Source organism: Aedes albopictus, chromosome 2 (genome assembly GCF_035046485.1).
Source record: "Aedes albopictus strain Foshan chromosome 2, AalbF5, whole genome shotgun sequence".
Lineage (NCBI taxonomy): Eukaryota > Metazoa > Arthropoda > Insecta > Diptera > Culicidae > Aedes > Aedes albopictus.
In genome coordinates, this window is record NC_085137.1 from 415,766,524 (window position 1) to 415,779,548 (window position 13,025).

A 13,025-nucleotide genomic window follows, 5' to 3' on the forward strand; every position below is an offset into this window, starting at 1 on the left:
AATCCCCATTGTTCCCTAAAAATCCCCAATGTTTCCTAAAAATCCCCAACGTTCTCTAAAAACCAACAACTTCTTCTAAAATGATTAATTTATTTCCCAGATTTCTTATGAGCATTATTAACCATGAAATCCCGCAAATTTTTGCTGCATGTTTATCAGCTGAGCTGAGAAACAGGCTCTGTTCCATTGGGGATGTTATACCAGTAATAAGAAGAAGAATAACGCTACACATAATACATTTGAAAATGCATTTAATAAGTGCATTCTCTAGTGCATGCTCTAAATTCCCGCACGCATAGACCTCCCCATCTGAACAGCACCGCAGCAGAGCTACTCTCTAAAATAAAAACTCTCATTTTTGAGTAGCGCCCATGCCGCACAGGGACTGTGTTGGAAACACACATTTTTTCAAATTGCTCGTACGCTCGCATTTTTGCAAAATATCAATATTTTTCGGTATTTGAAGGTGGTTTATAAACCCAGTGAGGTTGCCATGTCGAAATTATTGCAAAATACATGCTCATGTGAGCGTACGAGCAATTTAAAAAAAATGTGTGTTTCCAACACAGTCATGTGCGGCATGGATGTTTACTAAAAATGTGCAGGCCGAACACATTTTTGAGCGTAGCCGTTTTTGCGTGTACGAGTGCGAAGGATTTAAAGGCATGCTCTTGTAAATACACTTTTGTCAGCGCATTCGCTCCGTCCGAAACAAGTGTATAGTGCGCGTCAAACTGAATATGGCACAGAAGCCAAACTCCGCCTCGAAATCTTCCACAGGCGGGGATACAACGCGACAAAGAGCGTACTCGTTCTCTGTTCGCGACGGCAGCACCAGCAGCTGCCGTCGTCCTCATACCGTAGAGCAACATCACACGAACGCACGAACGGATGGGGTGATGACCACTATTTTGGCATGGTGTTGATGCAATTTGGAGCGATATTTTCAAAATCATTTTCTAGCTAATCTACAAAAGATAGAGTTTTGCTGTCAAAGAAACATTTTTAGAGAACAAGTTCGTGCGTGTTTTATAGAAGAACTTTTTTAACAGAAGTTTTGTTTTCATATTAAAATCATCAAAAATGTCTGAAAAAGTGCTGTTTTTTTCGACATGTTTTGCAATGTTTTGAAAATTTAAGCCTTTTAGACTAATTTTACAAAGTTCACGTCCAAGAGGCTAAGATAATAGAAGTCATTAGCTTTCAATTCGAGTGTTGACATTGATGGTACGACCGATAGTTTAGTAGATAGAGGGTTTCAAAGATGAGCTAAATTAAAAAACTTAAAATGTGATTAACTCACTTAGCAGTGATTTTCGACCCCATGTTCCTTGGGCACTTTTTCATAACTCATGGAGACCTATTCACCCTGAAAATATCTGCACTCCGGAAACAAACACCCTGTATGTACTTCCTGATGCAATACTTGTTCTATGGAGTTTTGGTTCGAATGTAACGGTAGCATGGCACGGGTGCACTATCAGGCGAATAAAAATCGAAAAAGTAACTCTTACCAAATCTTTTTGTTATATTTTTTGTCGAAAGTGAAATATCCAATTGATGGGGTTAGAAGTAAAGGGGTGTAAGTGACAAAAGCCCACTTTCAAGTACATATATGTTTGTTTTTCATTTATTGTTCTCATCCCATACAAAATGTATGGAGTTAAGAATCTCCTTCACAAATCCCAGAAGAATTTTGAAGAAATCCTAAAAGGAAAGAGTGAATTCCGAAAGGAACTTCTGGAGAACTACCGGAAGAAATCACGGTTGAAATTCCCACGAGGAGGAATCTTTGCAGGAACTCTTGGATAAATCCCAGAAGCAACTCCTGATCAATCTTGAAAAATCTTGGGGAACTCCAGGACGTACTCTTAAAGGAAGGCCTAAGGAAATTCTCGAAAGAGCTTCTGGAGGAATCCAAGAAAGACTTCAAGAATCTCCTTGAGAAATCTCAGAAACAACTTCTTGAAAAAACACAAAACAAACTTTTGAAGAATTCCAAGAAGGAAGTGCTAGAGGAATTCTCAAAAAAGGAAATCCGGAAAGGATCTTCTTGATGATTCCCAGAATTAATTCCTGGAGGAACCAGAATAATTTACACCGTTGAAAATGCTTTGACATCCATGTGCACAACAGAACATGTGCTCGATGAACAAATTGAGGTTTGAAATTATGAAAAGAAATCCACGTACTCCGGTGAGACTCGAACTCACGACTCCCAATTCGCTAGATGATTATCTTCTTTTCACAATCCAAACCTCCTCCTATACCTAAAACATTGCTTGTCATACTTTTAAAACCATCCCCCCTTATGCCAGTTCAACTCACATTGCAATTAAATCGCGTAAGAGCAAAGATAAATTCGTTAAAAAAGTGTGCATACAAATTCGCATAAGCTAGACTGCCGTCGGACGCATAAATGCCACATGTTACATTTCGACATTTTTGAGGTTTTTATGTTAAACGTCATATTTTGATACATATTTTCTAAATATTTTGTCAACATATGAATTTATATATTTTTGATAGTTGAACTGCGTTGACGTCACGCAAATGCGACAAGAGCCAAAGTTTAAAAAAAAATAGCCAAAGTTTATTTTGAAACTTCAAATGCGTTTTTCTCGTGTTTTTCTATTGTAACATGTAACATTTATGCGCCCGAGGGCAGTAGAATCGTTTACATTTGCAAATTGAGATTTGATATGTAATAACAATAAAAGAGGTGCTGTTGTATTGCGGATGGAGTCACAAAAAGCTAAAAGAAAGTGAACAGTTGCAAACTCTTTTGTTTTGTAGGCCTGATAATCAATTACTCTAACCAGAGAAGAGTAGTGCAAACAATACGAAAAATCTTTCTTTGTCGTTTTTATCTCCAGATTGTCTGCCGAACATGCACAGCGCAAGTAAACCAAGTACAAACACTGAGGTGTGTTAGAATGTTATGATAATTAATAGGGCTTCCAATTTTCCCGGGATTCAGCTTCCCGGGAAACGGGAAATAATATAACCATTTCCCGGGATTTCCCGGGATCCCGGGAAATAAGAAAATTTTATTTTTCAGCGAAAAATGTGTTTATTATACAGAAAATCGTTAATCAGATCCATTTCCTATTGTAGACTGTATACAATTCAGCAAATTTTACGATAAGAAGAATCATTTTTTTACTACCAATGCATTTTAGGTGCGATTTCAACCAGCATTAAATATTGAAATTTTGATTTGAAATGCTTGATTTAATTGTTGTTGTTAAATGTTTAACAATTATTTTTGGGTACATCAACAGGCATACAACAACCCCACTGATGTTCAATTTATCATAATAATTATTCCTAAAATTCACAATCACATTGTCATACTTAATGAAGAGATACAATAGCACAAATCATGAGAACATTACGCCAGATACATAAAATACTACAATTTACGAGAACTGCCAAAGATAAAACAAAAAAAAAACTTTGGCGAGCGATTTAAAAGTCAAAGTTTAAAGCTACAAGGGTAAAAACCCATTGAAGCCCAATAACGGCTTCATACGTGCTATTATCTGGTCATCCAATCAGCAGGCGCTCTATGAGGTTTTTGTACCATGATCTAGTAGACATGTGTAAATTGGTTTGTTCCTAAATATTTGGGCAGTCACTACGACCCTGTGAGCTATAAATAGAACTCTGGCTGTATTGCGTGTGACATGCAAGGGTTGTTGGTGGATAAGTTGACACTATGGGATGAACTCCATACTTTAAAGCAGTATTAAAAAGAAGAAGAACCGTTGTCGGATGAAATCAGTTTAATGCCATGATATTATTAATAGGATGTTATCTGCGTAAGCATTCTGTTAAGCTCCAAATGTTTTATAACATCAACATAAGTAACATCTGCATTAAGGTCATGTGGTTTGACGAACGTAAATCAAGAAGCTGACTCGAAATTTTAAATTGGCCATTTAACACTTGACAAACAAAAGCACAATAGAAATGAAAATCCCGGGAAATTCGGGAAATCCTGGATACAAAAATTTGAATCCCGGGATTCGGGAATCCCGGGAAATTTCATTTCCCGGGAAATCCATCCCGGGATTGGAATCCCTAATAATTAATTAGCTTGTTTCACAAGTAGTGTCCGGCGTTAAGTGTAAAGTGTGGCTCGATAATGCAAAGCTCATTAGTTCGACACTGATGTGACAAGAATTGTTTTTTTTCGAATATTGTTAAGTTGCATAAGATGCTAAATTACGTCACAATAGTGCACACCGTACATCGTATAAGATATCGCTTCAAGTCATATGGCGTTTTTATTGTCACGCCTCCACTTTTGCTACATCTTATACGATGTAACTTTACCGCATAAAAGTACGTATAATACGGTCATAAATTTCCTTATACGTGCAAATTAGCGAATAGCGCATCGCTTCGCAGTGGCAATAGGGTTGAATTGTTCTTTCGAGACAACTCGTTTGCTATACTTTCTCGACTCGCATCCGCAAAGAGCAATAAAAAAAAGGTTGGATGAAATAACTGAAAAACTTTAACGCTTCTGGGCGAGAAATTTCAAAAAATTTCATGAATTTCTCAGAAAGAAATTTGATATTCTGAGAGAAATCTGAAGAGAACATCTGAAGAATTGCTTCAAGAAATACCTTACACTGTGAAGGAAACACTGGACACATTAATAAAACAATGTATGAGAAATTTATGGGGAAATTTTGAAAAATTATGTCTTTACTGAATCCAACAGATCATCGGAAACACTTTTTGAGATTTTTTTTAAGAAATTGTGGAGGGATGCCTGGAGGATTTTGTTTATGATTGGAAGGTTTGGAGGAGTTTATGAAAAAATACCTAGAGGGCTTACTGGAGTGGATGTATCCAAAGAAGCATCTACTAAGATTTTACTGAGAAAATCTATGACAAAATTGTTTTTGAAGAATACATACTTAAGAAACTAATGAAGGAACTTCCACCGATTTCCTCAGATGTTTTTTTCTCAGATATTCCTTTTAAAGTCGCTAAAGGTTGACCCAAACTTGGATGTACTAAATACGTCAGTGTGCAATGGTCTATATTCCTTCAGGAAATATAGACTGTTTCAGAAATTATAAATACACTAACGATTAACTGTCATTTCAATTTGAGCAAAATATCAAAAAAAGTTTCTTCTAGCTCTTATAGTAAACATACTAACGAAGCAAATAATACCAATTTTGTTGATGTTTTTGGTAAAAGTTAAAATATAGGGCCCTGTAAACTAGATGAATTTTGAGTGAAAATTTGAAGTTTCACAAAGTGGTAAAAAAATGTAGCTTAGTAGAAAAGAAAAAAAATCGCACAGATAGAATATTTAATTTCCAAACACAATGAAAATAGCTGTATCGATAGTAAAAGATATTACTCGATTGGTAAGAGTAGTTTTTACTGGAACATTTGATCAAGAACCACCATTTTTTGTTTCAAATTTCTCAACAACACCAGTAGCAACAAATGTTAGGCAAACGAATGTGTTAATTACTGCTTACAGCATTCGTTTTTATGGTATGACAAGCTTTGCCATCTGAAGGATCGAATGAGCTAAAAAAATAGGTTTGTTTAGATTAAATGCGTTCAGGAAAGCTAAGAAACGTGTGGTAGTTCTTATGTTCCGTAGAAAACCTTAAAAAATAAGAAACTTGATCTCCGAAAAAATGTTGTGGAAATGCCTTTATCGATTTTTTCCAAAATTTTGATCAAGGCATTCCCAAGACAACTTGTTGAGAAAACGAATGTCATAAAAATTTAGATATTTTTTGGTATTCAGTGATAAATAATGTTAAAATCATCAAAAAACACCTTTGTGCAAATGCAAATTTGAAAAAAAATAAGTTATTTGTTAGAGAACTCTGTGGAATTTACTTCAGAGTAGATCCACAAGTAGTAAAGTTAGCTATTTTTTATTCATAGACCCAAAGTTTTATTATCGGTGCAAAATTTTCCCCTGTGAAGCGGACCTGGTGTGATGGTTAGAACACTTGACTATCACGCCGAGGACCTGGGATCGAATCCCACTCCCAACATACTCACAAAATGTGGGTTCTTCCTTCGGAAGGGAAGTAAAACATGGGTCCCGAGATGAACTAGCCTAGGGTTAAAAATCTCGTTAATACAGACAAAAAAAAAAAGACTGTTCTTTAAAATATATCAAGTCAATTGAAAGGAAATATAAAAATATGGAGTTCAATATGCTATACTCTGAAAGAAGTTGGTAAAAATCATTAGAACAGTTCATCTTATTTAATAAACAAAGTGTATTTAAAATTTCTGAAACAGTCTATAAACAAAAAAATAATTTCGGCCTCCTGAAACGTTATACGCGATTTATGGTAAAGTAAATTTAACCGTTATGTGGCCGACAAACTTTTTGCTTTTTTCTACACCGTGTATTTTAAATGGGTGCTGGGTACCCGGGTATCCTGCAGGCCACATAAGGGTTAAAAAAATCTTTCAGAAACTCCTCCAGATATCTTGAGTAAATTATACGGGAATTTAATACAAAAATCTCTTTTGGACCTTACCAACTTGTCGAAAAGTCAAAATAGAGGAGCAGCAGAATTTTGCCTTCTGTCCAAGAGTTGATTTAAAAAAAAATTCAGCTGGTCCCCCGTCAATGAATCCACCAATTCGCTGAAAAGCCACATATTCCTCGAACAGTTTCGTTATACATTTTGCCGCAAGTGTAAGGACTGTTCAATTTATAAAACGGACAACTTGCTTGTACGATATCTTTTTTATTTTTCAATAAAATCATTATTAGTTTTTTGCATAACTTTCTATAGCTATTTTCAAATGTAGGAAAAATATAACATTAAGCAAAATGTTCTTTATAATGTAACTGAAGCGGTTTTCGTAAAACATCAATAAAAACCCATTTCTCAAAATTCGACATAACTTTCCACATATTTAACATGCACATTTTCATGAAGTTTTCAATGTATTGCAATCTCATACTAATCTACTGAAGGTAAAGCAAAATAGTTGGTCAGTAATAATGCACAAGGCAGCCTCCAGCTTGATATAGTGAGTTGCCTTGTTTTCATAGTAATTTTTAAAAAATGTTTGTTTAAGTCCTGTGTTGCAAAAGCACAACGGATTCGGCTGAAAATTTGTCCAGAGTAGTAGAATATTGCTTTCTGAATGATACAGAAGAAAAATTTACTTTAAATTGCATTCTTCATCAAAAATTTAATCCATAAAGATGGTCATAGTAAAAAACTGCATGTTTTTTGCTCCACTGATGCAGTTTTTCGACTCTAGCGAATCTTGTTATTATTTATTTTCAACAAAGTTGGTCCTCTGCTATTGTACACCTTATTTAATAATAATTAGATGTAAAGTTTCCATTTCCAACATCATTGTTATGCTAAATTTTGCATAAGGTTGCATTGTTACTTGGAAGAACCTTCAAAGAACGAAACTGTTTTGATTACTGTACCTGCAATGGCGCACAGTATCCAAACCAGCAATGCTATTAAAAAGCGGTTTTCTGCATTTGAAAGCACATTATTCCTACTTTCGACTGAATGCATAAAAAAATTGTTTATTTAATATTTTCATGCCCTTTTTGCTTAACAATTTAATTTTATTCAAAAAATTGAATCTGATTTGAGACTTTGATATCTCAACAACTAATTTCCCAATTGAGTTTAAATTTCGCCAGAATGTTTATTACTCATGCTGCTGCAGCATGGCACTTAGTTTTCTGATATTAAAAACGATATACCATATGTAAACAGTAATTTTATTTATTTTTCAAATTTTCAGCAATCAAAAATTTCACCTCATTTTACATCTGGCCGATTTTCTATAAAATAAAACTATTTTTAATCGATTCAAAAATGATTACAATAATGATAGATGATGTACTGAAAAACGAAGCAAGGGTGGTTAAATTTGATCTAGGCGTCTTTTTTTTATAGCCTTGTAAAGTTGTCCGTTTTATAAATTGAACAGGCCTTAGCAAAAAACTCCTTGAGGAAGTGTTTGTAGCAATTGTTTCTTCAGTTGTTTTACACAGTTTTCCTAAATATTATTCGAGGTTTTCTTTAAAAATTCTTTCCGAAAACCCTCCAGGAATATCTTTGCAAAATCTCGTGAAGATGTTGATAACAATTGCTAAATCAATTCTATTAAAATTCTGCAAAATTTTTATATTAAAAATATTAAAACACACTATACTCTTAATGTATTTTGGCCAAGATTCCTGTAACAGGGAAAAAGTAAAATTTTCAGCGAAATTTTGAAGATTTTTTTTTGTGAATTTTAACATAGTCTAATTTTTCACACCTTTCTGAGAAATATGTTGAGGGGACTCTGGAGAAAAACCTAAATATTTTTTGTAAAACCAAAAGTAGTTCATAGACAAATTTTAGAGGCATACCCCTTGAAGGTGTTCTTGGGAGAATCTTTAGCTGATTCAGTGTAGGTTTGGAATAATGTGGAAGTGTTGCTTTATAAACTACGTAGACTTTTTAGGGAAAAGGGGGGCTATAGCCACAGTACACCCGATTCTTTTTTGCACGGGTCTGGTTTTTGCTATAACTCAGTTAATTTTCAACCGATTCTCATGAAATTTCGTACACATGTAGGCACGATTAGTACTATCAGTATACAAAATTTATATTAATTGCTCAACATTGCGACACGGGTTTGTTGTCTACTTCAGGAAGAAATTAACTTGATCGAAACTGGAAGCATTTCCGCATCCCGAGCAGGAGAAAATAGCTGAAGAATGTCTTATTCAGGTATGGAAAATCGAATACTTACAACTTGAATGAGGTATTAAGTAGCCCTGCATAAGAGGTAAAATACCTAAAATAATAACTGGAGTGTATTCTGTGCATAACACGCGAAAATGTCTTCAGGTATGGCAATACCAAAATAATAATCGGCGATTTTTCCATACAAATAGCGATTTTTTCATAATTGCATAATACTTCAAGCAGTCCTCAACACCAAACCAATAACTCGTTCAGGTATTTTACCAGTACCTACAAAATACCAAAATAAGTTATTTTCAATACCTGGATAGCCGACCAATACCTTATCTTGGTATGATACCGTAAACCGGGGTCAAATTGATCTTCGGGTCGAAATTGATCAGATGCTTTTCAGTAAGGTTGAGCATATTTTAAATAGTTACTTTTCAAAAATCGTGCTTTTGGAAACCGATACTAAACGATATTTGCATGGAAAGTATTTAAAGTTTGCTTTATCTTATGGAAAATCGTCTGATCAATTTCGACCCAGAGATCAATTTGACCCCGGTTTACGGTACCTGACTTTGGTATGCTGCAGTTATGTGTCAGTTATTCGTTCCTGTTCGGGATTTTTTGGTTTTTGATTTTTTATAAAATAACGAGGCAATATTTTCAAATTTGGTTTTCGTACACATGTAGAGTATGAATCAAGGTATCTCCTGACTTTTTTCCTGATGGAAAATTATTTTCGTTTTGGCAGAAACCATTTTTTTGTGAAATTTTGTTTAAAAATGGTTTCTGCAAGAACGAAAAACATTTTCCACCAGGAAAAAAATCAGGAGATACCTTGATCCATATTCAATATTTCTACAACCGATTTTGAAAATATTGATTAGTTATTTTATTAAAAATCAAAAACCAAACAGTGAGGAAAGTATCGCCTTAAGTGTAACTGTAATTTTCTTGTTTTTTTTTTGTATTCTATACGTTATTCTCATAATAGTTATAAGAAATTGTGATGATAATACCAGTCTACTTTTCTTGCTACAAAGTGTCTGAAACGCACCTCTCAAAGTACAGAAATCTTCATAGGTTTCACTCCCAAAATTTATAACGTTTCCAAACGGTACCCCAAAAGCTGATCCAATTCGAACAAGTCGATCAATTAGTGCCATTTTACGTACCCTCAAAATCGTCTTCCACGGCGTAAAATCGAATGTTCCCGAGCGTGCAGGCGGTTAGCAGGATGCTCGAATCGCTGGAGAAAGCCATGGTGTGAATTGCCTCGTCATGAATCTTCATATGTCTGTGGTGGCGATAGATACAGAAAAGATGAGTGCGTATAGCAGAATCACAAAACTGCAACCCCACTCTGATACGGTGGGGTCTGCTCGTCCAAAGGTGCTAACGTAAAGTACAAATATGTGCCACCATGATGGGGGGGATCGGTTACCGAGAGCTACCGTCGCTACACTCCAAAACCATTCCTAGGTCGTTGGCGTGACGAAACCTTTGACACACAGAAATCACCGCTTGTGTGCGCTGTGCACCATCACGTGAATTCATCGTTAGGAGATCAATATGGAGCAACTCCAATGGTAATGAGAGATAAACAGTTACCTTCTGAGGCTTTTGTCCGGCCCCCAAACGCATATGTAGCCATTGTCGTCCGAGCTGACGATCGAGGCTCCGTTTGGGCTGAAGATGCACGCACGGATGGCCTCACCGCCTTCTTGCGTGAGCACGTTCATCTCTTCACCTGTCGCTAGGTTCCACAGCATCACAGTACCGTCCACCGAGGCCGATGCTAGTACGGCACCCTGTGGGATTAGAACAAAGTTGGAGAATTATTTACTTGGCATGCTCAAGTAAGTAGAACAGTTTAGGGGTGATTTCTTCACCCTGGCTTAAGCGTTAAACCAGGTTTAACTATATGGGTAAGCCTGGCTTACCGGTTAAGCCGAGGTGAAGAAATCGGCCCTTATTGATATTGCGCGCTGTAGAGAGTCAACAGTTAACTACAAAAGAAGGGCAAATCACTAAGTAAATCTTTGTAAATTTAACTGGTTACTAAATAATTATATAATGACTATCAACGGATAGCTCTTGATGTCCTATTCAACTTTGCCGAAGACGAAATTCTGTTAATGTACATATGTAGTCTCATTATTTACAAATTCATTCCTCCAGGAATTCCTCCAGGAGTTCCTCCAGGAAGTCCTGCTGAAATTTCTTCAGAAACTGTCAGGATTTCCCTCAGGAATTCCATTGGAGATTCCTATAGAATTCCTCCTGAGATTCCCTCAATAATTTCTCCAGCGATTCCCTCAGAAAATTCTTCTAGAATTCTTCCAGAAACAGCTGCAGGTATCATCACAGGAATTCTTCCACGATTTTTTTGGGATTCCTTCAGGAGCTCCTCCTGAGATTCCTCCATGGATACCTCCAGGAATTTCTTCAGAAATTAATCCAGGAATTCCTCAAAATTTCCTCCAGGGATTTTCACCAGAATTCTCACGATTCCTTCCAGAATCCAGAACTCCTCCAGGGATTCCCCCAAAAATTGCTCCCTCAGCCATTTTTACTGGGATTCCTTCATTACAAGTCCAAAGATTATTTCAAGAGTTCCTCTACGAAAATTTCTTGGAATTCCTTCAGGAGCTCCTCCGGGGATTCCTCCAGACATTCCTCGAGTTATTTCTTCAGGAATTTCTTCAGTATTCATTTCGGGAATTCAATCAGGATTTTTTTAAGGAATTACTTCCAGGGATTCCTCCAGGAATTCCACCAGCGATCCGTCCTGGGATTTCTCCAGAAATCTTTTAGAGATTCCTCCAGGGATTTCTCCTGGAACTCCTCCAGAGATTTCTCTAAGGATTTCTTCAAGAGTTCCTGCAAGAGCTTCTCCAGGAATTCCTCCAGGGATTGCACCTTTATTATCAGGTCACTTATTTATTATTAAGTCCGATATTCATCCAGAGATTCCTTCAGGAATTTTTCAGGTATTATTCAGTCACTCCTGCAGGGATTCCTTCAGCAATTCCTTCAGGGATTCCTCCATGACCTCCTCCAAGACTTCCTCCAAGACTTAGGTACTCCAAGGATTACATCTGGAATTCCATCAGGCACGCTTGTCCGCACTGAGTGCATGAAAATTCTGTTCTTTGGATTTACACCATCGAAATCAACATAAATTAGACATATTTTCATCTTATCAGATAGAAAGATGTTAAAATATCCTAAAGGTCTTTTCGAACTGTCAATAAACCGCACCGCAGCGCCGCACGGGCCTTTCAAAGTGAAATTCACTGGAGTGTTTTCACTTGGGTGAAAATTTCTTTGAGCGCTCCGTGTGGCACTGCGGTGCGGTTTTTGACAGTTTGAAATGACAAACAAAATATTCCAATATCATTCTAGCTGATATGATGAAAAGATTTCTAATTTCTAATTTCCTACAGAAACTCCTCCAAGAATTCCTTCAGGGATTCCTCCTGGAATTCCTCTACGGATTAATCCTGGAATTCCTCCAAGGACTACTCCTTGAATTCCTCTAGGAATTCCTTCAGAGATTCCTCCTGGAATTGTTCCAGTGATTCTTCAAGGAATGCCTCCTGGGATGACTGCAGGAAGCCCTCTAAGAATTTCTTCAGGAAATTTTACAGGAATTCCTCCAGGTGTTTTTCCAGGAATTCCTCCAGGAATTCTTTCAATGATTCCTCCAGAAACTCCTACAAGAATTTCTCCACGTTTTTTTTTTCAGGAATTCACTCAATAATTCTTGTAGGGAATCCTCCTGGAATTTCTCCTAAGATTCCTCCAGGAATTCTTTCAGAAATTCCTTTAGGAATTTAGCCAGGGACTCCACCAATACTTCCTCTAGAGATTGCTCTAAGAATGCCTCTGGGAATTCATTTAGGCATTCCTCCAAAAAATCATCCAGGAATTCCCCAACGGTTTCCTTCTGGGATATTCAGGGATTCCTTCAAAAATTCTTCCAAGGATTTCTACAGGAATTCCTCCATGAATTCTTCTGGAAGTTCCTTCAAGTTATTCCTCCAGGAATGATTCCAGTACCCTAATAGAAAAATATGATTCAACGTGATTTACAACCCTTCAAAGCTTTCATCCTAATCATACACGGAATGATACAATGATTTATTGAATCGTCAATAAATATTGCATTTTCATTAGAGAAATTACTCCAGGAATGCCTCCTGAGATTCCTTCAGGAATTTCTCCAAAAACTCATTCACAAATTACTCCAGAAATTATTCCAAAAACTCCTCCTGAATTTCCTAC

The 13,025-nt window shown here is 36.4% G+C and overlaps 1 protein-coding gene across 3 annotated transcripts in view; it reads right to left on the reverse strand.

The window, feature by feature from the left end:
- LOC109426813 (WD repeat, SAM and U-box domain-containing protein 1) overlaps positions 1–13,025 on the reverse strand; it is a 398,043-nt gene that overhangs the window by 335,467 nt on the left and 49,551 nt on the right. For all 3 annotated transcript variants that reach the window (XM_062853511.1, XM_062853510.1, XM_062853509.1), the window contains 2 exons: positions 10,347–10,546; positions 9,911–10,032 (listed from right to left, as the gene is read on the reverse strand). In XM_062853511.1, the coding sequence (XP_062709495.1) occupies positions 9,911–10,032; positions 10,347–10,546 (322 nt within the window). The remainder of the gene's footprint in view (positions 1–9,910; positions 10,033–10,346; positions 10,547–13,025) is intronic.